Below are 17,887 nucleotides of genomic sequence, written 5' to 3'. Positions count from 1 at the left end.
GAACTACATTGTGATACCCTGTCTCACTTCCACCCATATTACACACACACACACACACACACACACACACACACACACACACACACAACCTGTACCCTAAAGCCCCAAAGAAAGACAAGTAGTGGAAGAAGGGGCAGGATTATAAATGAGTTCTATTTTCTTCTCTGTCAGTTTTTCCTCTCCAGACATAGTCTTGTGTATCCCAGGCCTCTAACTCCCTAAGTAGCTAAAGATGATCCCAATTTCTGATCCTTCCTCTACCTCCAGAGTGCTGCGATCACAGGCCAGCATCACTACCCAGTTTGTGCAGTTCAGGGAAATAGAACCCAGTGCTTCATGCATGCCAGGTGAGCACTCCATCCACTGAGCCACATCCCAGCTTTTTAGACTCTCTAGGTTCACACTGACACACCCTTTGGCAGAGCAGAGGATTTGGGGGCATATGGCAACACTTTTCCAAATGATCTTGCAACATGAATCACATAGGACACATTGGTCAAATCCTTAGAAGGTCTGGATTAGATTGGCCTATATCACAGCTGTTTCGTACTGAATATTAATTGATACAGGAGGGCTCAGCACCATTCCCTGGGTAGGTGGGCCAGGACTATGAAAGGAAGCTAGTTAAGCATGAGCCTACGTTAGCTGGACTCCTGTGGTGGGAGGTAATCTTATGTGAAATCACAAAGCCCTTACTTCATGCTTGAACTTCTCATAATGATGAACTGTGACCTGGAAGTGTAAGCCAAAGAAATCTTTTCCTTCCCAGGTGGCTTTGGGTCTGAGTGCTTTATCATAGTAACAGAAGGGAAACCAGGGCAGACAGTGTGATGGTGATGTCCACTGGCAACCCGACAGGACCTAGAATCACCCAGGGCCTCTAGGCATGCCTGTGCATGTATGGGGTGGGAGTGGGATGGGGGTTCATCTTGACTGCATTAGTTGAGGTGGGAGGACCTGCCCACTGTGGGTGGCACCATTCCCTGGCTGATATCCTGGAGAGAAGAAGCTGAACTGTAGTGTGCATTCATCTTCATCTCTCTCTGCTTCCTGACTGTGGATGTGACATGCCCAGCTGCTTTAGGGGCTGCCTTGACTTTGTGGCCATCATGGACGGTCCTCTGGAACTGTGGGTCAGGAGGAACCTTTTCTTCCTCCAATTACTTTTGCCAGTGTGTTTTGTCACAGCAGCAAAGACAGATGTCTAGCCTGTGTGGTTTTACACACACTGTCCTCCTGCTGCTGCTCCACCCTATGAGCCTTCACTGCAGCTCTGACCTAAAGGGTGGAGCGTGAAGAAGCCAGCTCACTCCTCCAAAGGCGCAGAGGTGAGTGGCAGGCACTAGCGGGCATTGTAGGTTCTCTCTCTTGGGAACACTGGGCCCCAGGAACCTAGGGTGTCAGAAATCCATGTAAAAGAAGGTGCCACACCTGAGTCTCTTTGGTCAAACATGCAGTGGTGCACTGACACCTCCGACAACCCAGTTCACAGTGCACATTAGTGTTATCGGGTCTCTGACAAGTCCTTTGAGAAAGAAACCTGTTTGACTTTGACAGAAATTTGTTTGCAAAATGTATCTGACCTCAAAGGTTTCGTTTCCTTTTTCCTTCTTCTGAATTCTTATTTAACATCCTGCTGAGCTAGCTGGAGAGGAATACCAGTTGTAGAAAGCCGGGGGTAGATTCCTCTGGCCTGAGGAGGGGATATTTTTAGACATCAGCTACGTAGGGAAAAGATTGCCATCAACTTTGGGTGATAACATTGACCTTGGCTTATTAAAAATGCATAAAAAGATCAGTTGGGTCTGAGAAGCGGATTGTCTCCATGCTAGCAGGAAGACTGGCCCTTAGAGCCCAGTGGCCTGAGGGGCACAGGAGGGGTGTGGCTTGCTCAGGGCCATGCAGTGGGTCCCTCCCTGACCTTGGCTCTGCTCAGGCCCCATCCTGCCAGCCCCAACCCTGCCCTGACTTCTGCTAGAACACAGAAGGCATCCTGGTCTTGGCAGCACCATGGGGAACAGGAGAGCTGCCCTGGCTGGCATAAGGGAGGCTGCCCAGAGACTATCCCAGCTAATGGCAGGGCCTCCTCATTCTCCTGACTTCACGAGTACCTCTGGGTGACATTGCCTCTGTGTGTGGGTGGCTTCACTGGCTCTCCTCCTTCCCTCTCTCCCTACCTCTGTCTAGGCTGAGTTCTGACCTTGCTGTCCTCTGGGCCTTTGCACATGCTGTTCCTATTGCCTGGCCCTTGCTGCAAAGCTCTTTTCCCCTTTCCCAAAGCTAACACTTGGAGGCAGAGGTGGCAAGCTGAATGACAATGTCACTTCTTCGAGGAGGCACCTGTCAGCCCCATTTCCCATCAGCCCTGTTATGCCTCAGCATCCCTCCCCTAAAACACCACATCAGAGCTGCTTCCTATAGTGGGGTGCTTGAGGCAATTTGGGGAGATAATGCATGAGAGGTTAGAGGTTAAACATAACCCTACTTACTCTAGGATACACACGCAAAAGAAATGAAGCCTGGTCTCAAATTCCTGCATCCCAAAGCTGGAGACCACCCTAATACCTATTTACAAATACATGAAATATAGTGTATACAGAAAATAGAATATTATTCTGTCATAAAATGAAGGGAAAATGCTGGTTCATACTGCACCTGGATGAACCTTGAAAACGTGATGCTAAGCAATGTGCCAGACACATTGCGTAAGTCAGTCCCCACTAACCATCCATAGAGGCCAGCCTGCACAGAGGAGAGTGGACCAGTGGGAGATGCTGGGCTTATGGGGAGAGTGGGGATTGTGGACAGCAGGGTTCCTCCTAGGTGGTGAAACGTTCTAAAATTGCTGTGTGCTGGCACACAGCCTTTATCCCAGCACTCTGGAGGAAGAGGCAACCAGAGATCTGTGAGGGCTAGGCCAGCCTGGTCTACACAGTGAGTTCTAAGTCAGCCAAGGCTATATAGAGAGACCCTATCTCAAGGAGGGATGTGCTTATTTTTGATGGTCTCATATAACCCAGACTAGCCTCAAACTCCATATATAGCTGAGGCTGAAAAATTTTTAATGACATTTATTTATTGTGTGTGTGTAAGTGCCACAGAGCATGTGTGGAGGTCAGAGAACAGCTTTCGAACGTCAGTGCTCTTCTCTTGCCTTCTATGAATCTCAAAGGGCACCGAATCACACTTTAAACGGGTGCACACAGGGTGTCTTAGCAGAACTGAGGAGCGTGAATGAATAGCATGTGGGTGAGTCAGGTGAATGGCGGTAGCCCCGGAATTGGCTCAATAGCAATGTCTGTCCATCAGCCATCAGAGACTTGCTCTCTCTGGCTTTCAAAAGTCCTGGCTAAAGACAAACGGCCCTGAAGTTCCCACTTGGAGTGAGAGCCCCTGAGAGTTCTTTTGCAATCCTTCCCCAAATATGCCAACTGGAAAACTGAGGCCTGGGAAGGCCATAAAAGTTCTGAGGGCCCATGGTGGGCTAAAGGTGGCACCAGTCTGGGAGCCCAAAAGTCAACCAGACCCACAGCCGCTCTCCATGTCTGACCACCCAATGGCCCTAGAGCCAAGGTAGACCTGAGGAAACTCAGCAGTGGGCGGGGCTTCTGCCCAGCACAGGTACGCATGTTATCAGCCAATCTGGGTTCCATTTGCTCATCTGTAGAATGGGAGCAAAAATGCCCTCTATGTCTGGGTTGTCAGGGATACCGACACTGGCCACTCATGAGTGAAGAAATGATGGACAGGAAGCCACTGCATGTCCAGTGGTGGATGTCCAGTGGTGCATGTCCAGTGGTGCAGGCACACGCACACAAGACAACATGGGCATAAAGTCCTCTGCACACAGTAGGTGCTCACCCATGGAGGCTAGTTCCTTCCTCTTTCTTTCCCAGAGCCTGGGAGGAAGTGGCCCTGCTTCCTGGGCCCCGCTGGCCACTTACTGTTGTGGCCAAAGGAAAGACCTTTACCCTGCCTCAGTTTCCTAATCTGTAAGGCACTGAGAAGGTGGTGCATAACAGTAATCCCATTCCACCCCATACTGAGGCAGTGGAGGCAGTGGAGGCAGGAGGATCAAAGTTCAAGTCATGCTTAACTACATACAGAGTTGGAGGCCAGCCTGGGCTACACAAGATCGTGTCTCAAAAGAGGAAGTGGGGAGGGAGTAGTTAAAAACACATGTTCAACAAATGCTGACTCCATTTCTGGCAGCGAGCGGGGCAGTGCCTGAGGTCTAACTGTCTGGCTCTCAGACAGACATGAGCTCCTGGAAGTGCAACTGTCCCACCTCACACCAGACAGACATCCCTCCTCCAGCTCAGGCCTTTCCTGTGATTTTCCTTTCCTAATCTAGAAGACCCTAGGGAGATGAAGCAAGGAAAATAAATAAGCAAACGTGTGAGTGATTCAGAGCCTGCTACCCACCAGCACTGCATTCATACCGAATCCAGAGAATACCCACAAAGCCTCACTCCTCCCCTTTGACTGGGTGAGAAGGCAGGAACCCCACAGGTCAAGGCCATCACTCGGGTCTCGGGGGGCAGCAGAGGGCTGTGGAGTAGTTATGCAGCCTGGCCTTGCTGAGCAAGCACGCAGTAGGACCGTGCCGACTCCAACTTCATGTCCAGACTTTGTGGGTGGTCCAGGACCCTGGCTGCCTCCTGGGTTCAGGAGCTGGCTCCTTCATTCAGGATCACTTCTCCAAGGGTCTCTTAACTGATTTTGACCTTGAGAACCACTCACCAGAAAACCATGGCCGGGCTGCCTTCCCTTACTGCTAAGTTCTTCTCAGCTTAGCCATCAGAATAAATTATTAAATCCTGAAGAAAGGGACGGTGTGTGTTGGGGGGATGGGGGTGCAGCCTGCAGGATCTGCCAGGGCAGGTGGATGCTCCATTCCCATCCTGATGGTTACGATGGTGGGGGTTGAGGGGGGCTCACTCTCTCAATGCTGGCTCAGCAGCTACCTTCTGGTCCAGACCTCGTGGTTGATTCGCTTGGTGACCTTGAAGAGTTACTTCTTTGGGTCTCAGGTATGAAAGGAACGGTTGACTCAGACCTCCGATTTTCAATCTTGTCATTAAAATTTCCTAAGTGCCTAACACACTGGCGGACTACGGAGCAAGCTCTTGACTTCTGTGGGGAGGGATGGAAGAGGGAAGGGAGAGGAAGATGGAGGAAGGGGGGGGAGGAGAAACAAGGGAAAGAGCGAGGGAGAGGGAGGAGGGAGGAGGGAAAGGGAAAATTCAAACCCTAGCCTCAGTGCTGTGCAGACATGAAGGCCAGTGTTTGGGTAGCCAGTGGCCTGTGGACCTGGCAGGTGGCTCTTCTTATGGGAGGAGATAGGCTGGTCTATGCCGAGGGCTGGGCTCAGGCTGGCAACACTTGCTATGACTGAGAGCCAGCAAGCACAGAGGCCAGTGGGGTGAGAAAGCTGGACTTCCCAGCCTTTCATGGTGGCGCCAAGGGACAGCCCTCATGTCTCAGTGGCCAGCAGACACCAGAGCAGATGTGACTGGCTTGAGGGCTCGAGGGTCCCCTACAGTGTGGAGGACAGAGCTTCTAACCTCTTGAAATCACTTCCACATGGAGCCCAGAGCTCCTGTGGATGACAGATAGCAAATAACGACACCGGTCGCTGGCTGGGAGCTGGGGGGCATGCTTGTTCTTGCTATACCAGGGTAGGGAGATGGCTTGGGTCAAAGGTTTGAGGCCGGCTTGGGTCAAAGGTTTGAGGCCAGCCTGGGCAACATGGGAGTGCTCCATGTTAACAACAGCAATACAGGATGTGAGGTGGTATTTGAATTTCACATAAATAATGAATGGTTTTATTCACATAATTATGTCCCATGAGACTAACAGCCATTTCCTGTTCATCTAAAACTTGAACCTGAGAAAACACCTAGTATTTCACCTGCCACCCTTGCTCATGTAGCTGAGACATGACCTCTGCCCCAGTTTGTACCCACTCTTAGCTTCCTGTAGGGTACACCCACTCACCTGCCAACTCTAGCCCTGATGCCTCCCATAGACACAGGGTCTCAGGGGTCTAGCCTATCCCCCTCTTTTTTTTCTGGAGTTGGCAAATCCTGGACCAGCCCTTGGAGAACAAAACAGTTCCAAGACAAGGCCAGGCTCACCTCCCTGGGAAGGCACACACAAGACACGCCTGGCTCTCAGGACACGTGGCAGGCCCAGCTGGGTGTCTGACAGTCACATGGAGGATGGCAGGAACTCTGGCCTGTGCCAGGCCGGAGCGTGCCCTGCCCAGCAGAGAGGGGCAGGCAATGCCCAGGATTTACCAGTAGGAGGCACCATCTGGGCCCCAGCCTGGCACCAGTGTGCCACAAAAATCGTGAGCTGGCCCTTCCCTCCTCTGGGCAAGAGGAGCGGGTGTTGGAGCGACTCCCAGACAGGGAGGGCTGAGAAATGTAGGTCAGCTCCCAAGCCAGCGAGTGATGTCACCTGCTCCTTGGGGCAAAGAGGAGGCTGCAGGGAGTTTGGGTGAGCATGGAATAAGAGGTGCTGGAGATGGGCAGGAGGGGGCCCAGGGATGTCTGCCCTCAAGGCCTGAGACCCAAGGGGATCATGCACAGCTACATATCCTTGGTGCCCATGGGAGCAAGGGAGAGCCCATCTTGTCTCTGTGTGAAGCAACTCACTGCAGGAAGGGTTCTGCATAACTGGTCCCCAAAGCCTGTTCTTTCCCCCACTGCCTACCTGTCGTCACACAGGAGGCCAGATAAAGCCAGAGTTATGGCTTCTGACCCTTTGGATAATAGTATTTTTAGGTAATCAGCAGCGCCTTCTCTCTCTGTCTCTGTCTCTCTCTGTCTCTGTCTCTCTCTCTCTGTCTGTCTCTCTGTCCCTCTCTGTCTCTCTCTCTCTATCTCTCTGTCTCTGTCTCTCTCTCTCTCTTTGAGACAGGGTTTCTCTGTGTAGCCCTGGCGCCTTTCCTAGAACTCACTCTATAGACCAGGCTGGCCTCAAACTCACAGAGATCCACCTGCCTCTGCCTCCCGAGTGCTGGGATTAAAGGCATGCGCCACCACTGCCTGGCACCTTCTTTTCTCTTACCAGGATAACATTGCTCTTCCATTTGGGGAAAATCTCACTGGGCCTTTCTCAACATTGGCTGCCAAGGGAAGGAAGTCATCAAGACACTTCCTTCTTGAGGGACTCATGGAGTCTACAGGGAGCAGGGGGACGGCTAGTGGAGGGTGGGGTGGGTCTCAAGGTGGGGTGGTATTTCTCTACCCCAGCTTGAACGTGGGGTAATGAAAACAGTGACCTGTGGGTGGGGAGGCTGAATCTTTGGTAGGCTGTGTGATAGTGGGGACAGGTCATCTGAACTTAACACAAGAGAAAAGTCAGCAGAGAAGCTGAAGGAGCCAAGTGGCCAGAGGACATACCACATCTGTGACCATAGCCACAGGGATCTAGAAGGAACTGGATAGCCAGCGAACTAGCTAGACAGAGGTCCCAAGGCTGGAGAACTTGAGACTGAAGGGTCCAAAGGGCACTGCCAATCAAGACCTGAGCCCCCAGAAAGGAGGAGATGATGTTAAGCTGCAGGCTGAGGGGCCACTGTGAGCCATGGAGTAGCTGGACGATGCCAAGGTAATATGGACAGATGCCGGCTGCTGCTCCTCCTGGAGCTGATGACCGGCAATTGAGTTCATTGGCTAAATCAAATTTGGGCTTCTGTGCAAGCCCTTTTCTATTAAGTGCCCTGATATACATCACCTCTGCAGGCCCACTGATAAATCCTGTTACCCATTACGACGCCAGACGAAGCCTCCCATGCGCAGATGACAAAATACCGATTCCCCACAGCTACCAATGACTCCTTCCCTCAGCACAGAGCACAGACTGTGCCAACGTGAGCTAACCTGCCGCTTCTCAGATAATGAAACCACCTTGGGCCACTTCCTCTGGGACCCCCTAACTGCCTCCACACCTCTGTGTTCTGACTTTCCTTCCAAGATCTCAAGGTTTCCTCTCTTTAACACAAGACCATGTTCCTACGACACAGACACACACAGACACACACACAGACACAGACACACACACACACACACACACACGCATGCACGCACGCACGTATGCACGCACGAGCTCACACATACACTGAAGTTTTTAAAAATTCCCTCCAGAAACGTCTTCCTTCACCTGTCTCTAGGTAAAATCTCCATCCACACAGCACCTTAAGTCAGGAACCCAGGAGTCTCCTGGGAACCCCTCTTTGCAGCCCACACTTGCTAACTCTGTCAACTCTACTGCCAGAAGCCATCCTGAGGTGGCTGGTTACCTGCTCCCTCCATGACCACCTTCCACCCTCAGATCCAGTCAGAGCTGCTGTGGGGCGTGACCTCGCGTGCTCCCCCAGTCTCCCCCAGTCTCCCCCAGTCTCCCCCTGCCTTTGTCACTGATCAGAGGCCAGGCCCATGCTTGCTCACAGTCCACAGGCTCACCTCATCTCTCTCCAGACTTCCACTAAACCCAATGCCTCTGCCTGGCTGTGGGGACACTGCCACCCAGCTCTGCCTGCAGGGCTTCCCTCTTGTGCCCACCCACTACATCTCAATCACTGCCACCCAGTCATTCTGAGGCCTTGGACCTCTTGCATCCGTCTTAGACAAGGCCTCTGCACCTGCTGCCCCTTGTGGGAATGCCCCCCCCCATTTACCCTTCAATTTCTCCTTGGAGGCCCCCTCCTGACAACACGGGTCCACTCTCACTGGTCTGTCCCAGTGTTACCTGTGTCTTCATTGGTTCAGTTTCCATATGTGGCTTTGGGTTGTCCCTCGCTCTTTTAGGGTGTCAATGCCTCAACACTTTTGACCTGCAGCACCTGCTTATACCCAGCAGATTGTAGAGGACAGCATGGGTTAATTTCTGCCACCATCACCCAACAGATATGTGACTTCATGGAAGCATGGGCATCTTATTAAGACGATGCCAGCTTGGATAGGGTGAGCCCGAGCCTGACATCCTATGCTTAGGATCTTTATCAAGACAGGACAGAAGGAAAAGCCAGGCCAGACTCAGCAGAGGCAAGCTGGGAGGAGAAGGCGGCTGCAAAGACACGATACCAAGATTGCCAAGGCTGCCCCAGGCCTCAGAGAACCTGACACCTCACTGGTCAGAAAAGATGGGAAAGCTCTTCTTGAGTCAAGGTGGTATTTTGTCACTGCAATGATTGAGAAACTGCTGGTAGAGTAACAGGGTGAGAAAGGTCAGGGGGAATCTCCAGAAACAAGGGACCAGAGAGCTGGCAGGGATGGTGCCATCAAGAACCCCCATCCTTAGAGCAACTGTGAGACTCCCAAATGTCCTGGTATCCCAGCCAAACTCCAGGCTTCCAGCTCCCCTCTGCAGAGGGCGGGTCCACCCCACCCAGTGCATGAACAGAACCCACCACAGAGGGGCCCCGGGAGCCCTGTACACACAACTCAACCTGGCTCCACTAACCCGACTCTCAATGGTTGGACAAGAGTATACACGTCCTCCTTGGAAGAAGGCACAGGGCAGGAGGGTATATGAGAGGCAGTTAAAGATAAATGATTGTGCCTTTGATGGTGAGTGTTGTCAACTTGACAGAATCTGGTGTCACCCATAAAACAGGACTTTGCTTTGGGGACAATTACTAAGGTTACCAATAGCTTGGAGGATCCTGTGAGGAATTGTTCTTAACTGATGTGAGAAGACCCATCTTGATTGCAGGCAGGACCACTCTGTGGGCAGGGATCCTGGACTACATAGGCAGCATGTACTCATCTCTCTGCTTCCTGACTATAGGTCATGTGACCAAGTTCCTGCTGCCTCAACTTCCCACTATGATGGGCTAAAATAAACTCTTTCTCTTTTCAGTTGTTTGTACACACACACACACACACACACACACACACACACACACACACAGAGAGAGAGAGAGAGAGACCAACCACATGCACTAAATAAATACACAGGGGACAGGGGGTCAAGGGTCCTTTTGAGAACAAGTTACATGTGGGCCCTTTCCTGAGCAGACCTCACATGCTAACACTTAGAACACATTTCTTGGAGTCTTCAGACCCTCCACCTTCCTAAGAATCCACAGATCCAGGCATAAGACCCTCGGGCTTTCTGCAACCCAGGGCTTTTCCGAGCCCCTGATAGCTGGTGCTGATTCCTGTTCCCTATGGGCCTGAGCACGTCTACACACTCTTTAGGGACAAGCCCATTTACACCTCATGGCCACTGTCTTCATTCTACAGAGGTGGGAAGAAGGAAAGACAGGTTTGGTCTCTGTTCTAATTGGTCATAACTGACACTAGATTTTTACCTGAACAGTACAATATGGGAAGCCATTTATACATCCATCTGCCCGCCCATCTTTCTACAGCCCCACTCACCTACCCATCCATCTATCCCTTCACCCATCTGTCCATCCACTCATCTATCATCCGTCATTCATTTTCCCACCTATCCATCCATCTATCCATCTATCCACCATCTACCCACCCATCTCTCTGCTCACCCCCCCACCAATCTATCTATCCATCCATCTGTCCATCCACCCATCTATCATCCATCCATCCATTTTCATTTTTGCGTGGTTCTGAGGATAGAGTCCAGGTCCTTGCATGTCCTAGGCAAGTGCCCCACCACTGAGCTGTGACAGCAGCCACTCCCCCTCTTATTCAGTCAAGGTCCCACTACAGACTCCAGGGTTGGCCTTAAACTCAGAATCCTTCTTCCTTTGTCTCCCAGTGCTAGGGTTACAGAGCAGCACCATCACACACTGCTCTTTCCTTTCATAAGGGTGAATAATATTCCATCACATGTATGGACTACCTTGCATTTATCCATCCATCATCCAATGGACACTTGGGCTATTTGCATCATTGACTATGGTGAACGTGCTGACATAATATGGTATCTCTTAGATCCTTGCTTTAAATTCTTCTGAATGGATCAGAAGGAGACTCACTGGATCACATGTTAATTTCATATTCAACATTTTTAGGAATCATCATACTATCTCCACCACAGCTGGGCCATTTCACATTTCTATCAGCAGTGCAGATAGCATGTTCTCACCAACACTTACGATGTTCTGTTTTCCAAGTCTCAGCCCTCTAATGGGTATACACAGCATTCCTTTTTTTTTTTCTTTTTTCTTCCTTTTCCTTTTTTTTTTTTTTGACTTTAACATTTTTTTTTTTTAAGACAAGGTCTCTCTACATAGCAATCCCTGTCCTGGAACTCACTATGTAGCCTACACTAGCCTGGAACTCACAGAGATTGACCTGTCTCTGCCTCCCGAGGGCTGGGTTCAAAGGCACACGCCACCACACCCAACCCTCCACCTCTTTTATCTGAGATAGTGACTCGCTATGTAGACCAGGCTGGCCTCAAATTCGCAAAGATCCACCTACTCTGCCTCTTGAGTACTAGGACTAAAGGCACGCACCGCCACATCTAGCTGCATCCATTTCTTAACCTCCAGGCCTCAGTTTCCCATTTTGTAATGGGGACAAGAATCCTCCTTGGGCAGGGCTCATTGAAGAAACCACAGAAAAGAGTGGGGGGCGGGGGGAGCACTAGCCTGCAGGACTTTCTCTGTAAGTGATGGTCACTGTCACTGAGAGACCGCTTCATCCTCCCCAGCCGTCCAGGGTTCTCTTCCCACTCATGTTTGCAGTAGAGGCACGGGGTGAGTGGAAAGGCACCTTCCCCCTGCCCCCTGCCTGCCCCCGGCAGAGGTTTTCTTCTGTCTGTCATTTCTATTCCTGTCCTGTGACTGCATCTCCAGTTACTGGCGATCAATAGGGACAGGAGGCTTATGAAAAAGACAGGGAGGCAAGAGAGGGGGAGGGGCAGGGGAGGAGAAGACCAGGGTGGGCGTGGCCAGAGTCCACAGTCACAGCTCCCCACCAGGCTCAGCCAGGACCCTGGGATCAAGCAGGTCCTCTCCTTCTCAAGGGTGTTGGAAAAAAGGACAAAACATGGCATGGCAGGTTCCTTGGAGCCTGTTAGAGTTTTCTGGGTAGAAAAATTTATCTCTAGAGTAAGGTCTGGGAGTGGGAACTGGGTGTCCCCCCCTTCCCTCTAACTCCCAGACCTGGTGGGAGCCCCCAATGTGTCAGTCCTGCCAAGGGCCTGTGTGGCTGCTGTCACAGCCGCAAGGGGGCTCTGGGGTGTCAGCGCTGGACTGCAGTAGGATTTTCTTTCACACAGACAGGGCTTCCAATGAGTTTGGAAGGCAATGTTGGTATCTTAAAGCAAGAAATTTCACACAGGTGTCTGCTGTGTGTCTTCTCTACCATGCTGCTGTGTTCCAAGGGGCTGGCTGGCTGCATCTCTCCACAAGCTACCCTCTTTCCTATTGCTTCTGATGACACACTGCCCCTCTCTCCCAATGCTTCTCAGCCCGGGGGCCATTGGGGCTTGCAAACCCTGCTAGCACAAAGGCACACTTCCTATGCCTTTCTTAGGTGCCCAGGATCTGGGCTGAGTGCGGCCAGGACATCTTCTCCAGCTGTCCAGTCCTTGTCTCTGCCTCCCTTCTCTCCTGCTATCTGAGCGGAGGTAGGGGACATCATTTCATCAACAGCTCACCCGCTAGGGAGATCATTCTACGGCTTCTTCTTGCAGGTGAAGAAACTGAGGCTCAGACAGATTTCCATTTGGCAGCTTGATTCCTGGAAACGCCCCTCCACAGCTCACTGGAGGGGCTTTGCAAAGATCCTGCTTTCTGGACCTCTTTGACACCTGCCAAGTGGAAGCTAATTCATGGTGAGTCTTTCTTTCTTTCTTTCTTTTTTTCTTTCTTTCTTCTCCGCTCCCCACCCCCACACTGAGATAAAGTTTCTCTGTGTAACCCTGGCTGTCCTGGAATTTGCTTTAGACCAGGCTGGCCTCGAACTCATGGAGATCCACCTGACTCTGCCTCTGCCTCCCAAGTGTTGGGATTAAATGCATGCACCACCACCACACAGGCTCATGGTGGGTCTTATCTTCTAAAACTTCCCTGGAAATTTAGGGTGAGGCTTGGGCTGCTGGGACAGGCTGTGCGTCCCTGCTTCGCAGGAACCTGGATGATCTCATTCCTACTCCAATGCGGCTTTTGGCCCAGATTCCCTGCAGTTTAAAGCCAGCCTCTCCTGCCCAGACTGTGCACCTGAGCTCCCCCACATGCAGGAGAAAATAGCTCCCATCTCCTTCCAGCCTTCCAGGAATGGGCCCCTGGGAACAGGGCTGCAGGGTGGCAGAACCTCAGGGTGCAGGTGGCTGGATTTCACTCTTAGCCACCAGTGCGACCCTTCTGTCACAGCCCTGCTCGCCTCTTGTGCCCATTTGTATTTACTTCTTATTCCCTGAGATCCTGCCAGGTGCCTCTGGTCCCGCCCTCCCGGCCATCTGGGCCCTCCTTGGAGTTGTAATTGCTGAGCACGGAGTCAGCCGTGAAACAAAGAACTTGGGAGAGGAGATTGGGACATTGCCTTGTGGTGCATACTCCTTCAGCATTTGAGGGATACTGTCAGAAATAGGATGAGAACCCAGGAGTCCGTGAGGCCAGTGCCTCACCAGAGAAAGCTATGTGAGGCCTGCTTGATGCTGGAGGAGTCTGGACTGGGATCCTGGTTGCCTGACATTCAGTTTGGAGTAAATGAACTGACCCCACACAGTGAGCTCTGTGGACCGGGATCAAGTCCAGCTGTTAATGCTTGAGCCTGGGCTTGTGGGATCGCACACCTTCAATACCATCTTGGGGAGTTATTTGCTGGTATTTCATCACCAGGTCACAGAAGGAGGCAGGTGCCATGGTGTGAGGGAGCCCTAGGACTTGAGATCACTTGGGAACGTCAGGGGCTTCCTCTTGTGGCTCCTGCACTTGCCTCGTGCCATCTAACCAGACCTAATTAATCAATAACCAAGCCGTTGCTTTCCTGCCAACCAGCCACCTGAAGAGTTCTTATTCTATCTGTGAATTGATTGCCACACTTTCGCCACCACGACAGAGAATCCCTGTGCCCACAAAGGCTGGGTGCCAAAGGAATGCAGGGACTACCCTGCCACCCTGCTGTGAAGATGGTGGTTCCCAGTGGCCCCAGTCTTGTCTCAGATGGAAAAGAGAAGGCTAGAGAGGGGTGTGGGGGGGCGGGGCTTGAACCTCAGGTTACAAAAGAGATGGCTGCTAAGGCTTAAGGTCCACCCAGGTCCTGACTGCCACGACCACAGGAGGGAGCCCGCAGCCCTCTAAGTCAGGGTCTCGGATATACTGAAGAGAGTCCCTTGTAGCAGTGGACACAGAAAACAGGCTAGGGTCCTGGGGGCCTGGGGACCTCGATGCTACCTTAAGGTGCTGAAATGTGCAGGCCCGTGGTTCCTACGACAGTCCCTTTGATGTGTTAGTTGACAGTTTGACAACATCTAGAATCCCCTGTGTCACAGGCCAATGGGTATACCTCTGTGAATCACCTTTTTGGGTTTTTTTGTTTTGAGCTGAGGACCGAACCCAGAGCCTTGAGCTTGCTAGGCAAGTGCTCTACCACTGAGCTAAATCCCCAACCCTTGTTTTGTTTTTTAAGACAAGGTCTTTCTATGTACCCTGTCTGTTCTGGAATCCACTATATGGACCAGGCTGGTCTCACACTCACAGAGATTCCCCCTTCAGGTCACCACAACATGAGGAGCTGTGTTAAAGGGCTGCAGCATTAGGAAGGTTGAGAACCACTGTATTATAGCCTTGACCTTCCCATCATGGTGGACTATTATTCTTTGAACCAAAATAAACCATTTCTTCCTTAAGCTGCTTTTGTCAGAGTATTTTAAAATATTTTTTAGATTTATTTATTTTATGTGTATAAATGCTTTGCCTGGATATATGTATGTGTTCATGTAGGTCAGAAGAGGGCATCAGATCCCCTGGAACTGGAGTTACTCATGATTGTGAGTCACTGTGTGCATGCTGGGAACCAACCCTGGGTCCTCTGAAAGAGCAGCAAGGTTCTTAACTGCGGAGGCTTCTCTCCAGTCCCTTTCCAGGGCATTGCATCACAGCAAGAAGGAAAGAAATGAAGACAGAAGCCATCTTTCAGGTGGCTTCCAGAACGTTCCATGTTTGATATGCCTGTCCCAAGCGGGTAAGAACTAGAAATCACAGGAATCCATAGCACAGGCTGCAACGCACACCCCCTTCTGTCTCTCTGTCAGCTTTGAACCTGACTGCTTCCTGACTGGTCACCTCTGTCTCCATCCCACAGGATCCACACAGGGCATCAACATGAAAGAAATGTAGACACGTGCTGCAATCAAGAGTGCCCCCCCTCACCCCGCCCCGCCCCGCCCCGCCCACCCACTCCAGCAAGGGAGGGAACTGGCTCCAGGCTTTCCCCACCCCATGCCTCCACACCCTTCTTCCCAATCCTGGTCTAATATGGAAATCACATGGGCATGCTGTGTATCTTATAAAAGCAGAACAAGGGGTGGGTAAGAGGGTTAGAGATGATGCAAGAGGCAAACACAGTCCTAGTGCCTAGTGTATAAACATTTCACACACACACACACACACACACACACACACACACACACACACACACAAGCAAACCAGCAGCAAAAGAAAGACCACCAAAAGCAGGACAATGCTCAACACATGGGCAGCTAATGGCTTTTCCTTGTGTCAGGAGCTACGCTCTCAGCAGCACAGAGCCCACAATGGAGAGGCACACAAGATGTGAGGCCCCAGCCGGGTCCCCAGGTGCTGCCTTTGCCCTTCTTATGCCTGCTCACCCGCAGGCCTCACAGAGCCCTCTGTCAGCCTGCTCCCACCCTTGGGTGCCATTCCTTGGGCAGTATTCATTTGATTTAATACTTTTTTTTTTTTTTAAAGCATGTACTGTACACTGGGCTCTGCTGTGAGCCCTTTACCATGTCTGACTCATCTAAGCACCCCAAGGTCCAGAGGGAAGCTTCCCGTTCCACAGGTGGCTTGGGAATGAGGACTTCTCATAAAGCCAGCACAGTTATCCACTGAATGAGCAAACTTCCTGCATGGTGCAGAACCCCCTGCCCTCCCGGGCAGTCAACACCCACACAAGCTCCCCTAATTACGGCAAAGCATTGGTATCTTGACTGCACAGGCGGTCCTTGGATGTAGCACCAGGTGACATGTGAGGCAGCTGACTTCCTGCCTTGAACCTGGGTGGCATCCTGAGAACAAGGTTGTATCTAGTACCAAGTTGGCATAAACATTCCAGGAATCAGGTGACAATTTAGATGTCAGGACACATTCAGGTACCAGCTAACACCCCAAGAAAGAGATGATCCCTAGGTACCCAAGTGACATCCTAGGTACTAGGTGACATCACAGATATCAGATGACATTCCTGGGAACCAGGTAACATTCCTAGAATCAGGTGACATCTCTAGAACCAGGTGACATTTCAAACATCATATAATATCCCTGAAAACCAGGCATCCCTAGAAACAGGTGACATCCAGGTACCAGGTGACAACATTTCAGAAAACGGCTGACATCCTGAGTGACAAACCAGTGGCCCTGGGCCTTACCTGCCGATGACTTCTATATTGGAGATGGCGTAGAAATACTTGTAGAGGTTCTCTCGCTGCACGTACGTGCCGCCCAGCGCAGGGCGAAGCAGCCGCATGCGCAGATCGGTGAAGGTGAAGAACTCCTTGAGGCCCTTGGCGCTCTCCAGCCTTGTGTACAGGTTGTCCATGTTGCGCAGGTCAGGGCCGGCAAAGATGGCGAAGCGGTCCCTTACCTCGAAGCGCACATGTTTCTCCTTCTTGGACCCCGCCCAGCGTGAGTACTCCTCTGTGCAGAGCACCCGGTGGGCGCTAGATGGTGACATGTCTCGGGCCCGGCGGGCGGACATGCCGAAGGCCTCCATGCAGTCCTCCGCATAGAACTGGTAGGGCTGCCAGGTGCGGCCATTGTCCAGGGACTTCTCCAGGACCATGACCGTAGGCCGGCCATACTCGAAAGTCATCACCACGTCATCCGTCAGCTCCACGCTCTTGTTCCATGAGAGGGTGATGTTGGCCTCCAGGGGACTGGGGTAGCGACTCCAAGTGACGCTTTGCCAGTAGGTGGCCAGTCCCTCATCTTCCCTGTCAAACATAAGTCTGGGTGGGTGGGCCAGGTCGGGGTTGGAGGCATCACACTCATTACTGCACAGGTAAGGGTTTTCCTGCAGAGGAAGAGAGATAGGAAGTAGGTGCTGGTCACTGGGAAGGGCCTGTGGAGTGCTTGCCTGGTGCCTAGCCCGATGCAGACAGGGGAAAGTGCCTGTTCCACACAGACAGCAGGTGCCTGGTGATAAGATAATGGGCTGGGGGTGCACAGAAAGCTGGGGCTCTTAGACAGCAGATAGTCTGTACTTTCTACTCAGTGTTCTATAAGCCCATAACTGCTCTGGGTGGTAGACCTATTAATTAACAAACAACAAACCCCGCACCGACAGCCACACAGTGCCCCAGTCCACAGAGCCACTTTGATGAATATTTCAGGTATCTGTGCAGAGACAAAGTAGCTTGGATCTGAGTTAAAAACCTCTTGCTCTCTAATGAGCCAGGAGGCCCCTGAGGGAGGTGGACACATTGCCACCATCCCTGGCCATCCCAGCCAGCAACACTGCAGTCAGCCACTGGCCACGGGCTTTGATCCTCCACAGTACAGGGCTGGTGCCCAGCTGCCTAGAGCTGCTTGGTGGGTTCACTAAGGCGGGACCCACAAAGCCCTGACCGACCAAAATAGCTCTGTCCTTAGCACCCTGTGGTCCAGTGTCTACCCCACCTGCCTGGCCTGGCTGATGAATGGGACCAGAAACCTTGGGGTACAGGGAATTTCCCACCAGCCTAGCACCTTACTGAG

At 51.7% G+C, this 17,887-nt stretch overlaps 1 protein-coding gene across 3 annotated transcripts in view; it reads right to left on the bottom strand.

Moving 5' to 3' along the window:
- Ntng2 (netrin G2) overlaps positions 1-17,887 on the bottom strand; it is a 62,992-nt gene that overhangs the window by 18,457 nt on the left and 26,648 nt on the right. For all 3 annotated transcript variants that reach the window (XM_036184025.1, XM_036184026.1, XM_036184027.1), the window contains exon 4: positions 16,561-17,204. In XM_036184025.1, the coding sequence (XP_036039918.1) occupies positions 16,561-17,204 (644 nt within the window). The remainder of the gene's footprint in view (positions 1-16,560; positions 17,205-17,887) is intronic.

Source organism: Onychomys torridus, chromosome 4 (genome assembly GCF_903995425.1).
Source record: "Onychomys torridus chromosome 4, mOncTor1.1, whole genome shotgun sequence".
NCBI classification, from domain to species: Eukaryota; Metazoa; Chordata; class Mammalia; order Rodentia; family Cricetidae; genus Onychomys; species Onychomys torridus.
Note: the sequence above shows the minus strand (reverse complement) of the source record. Positions and strands in the feature narration are given on the sequence as shown.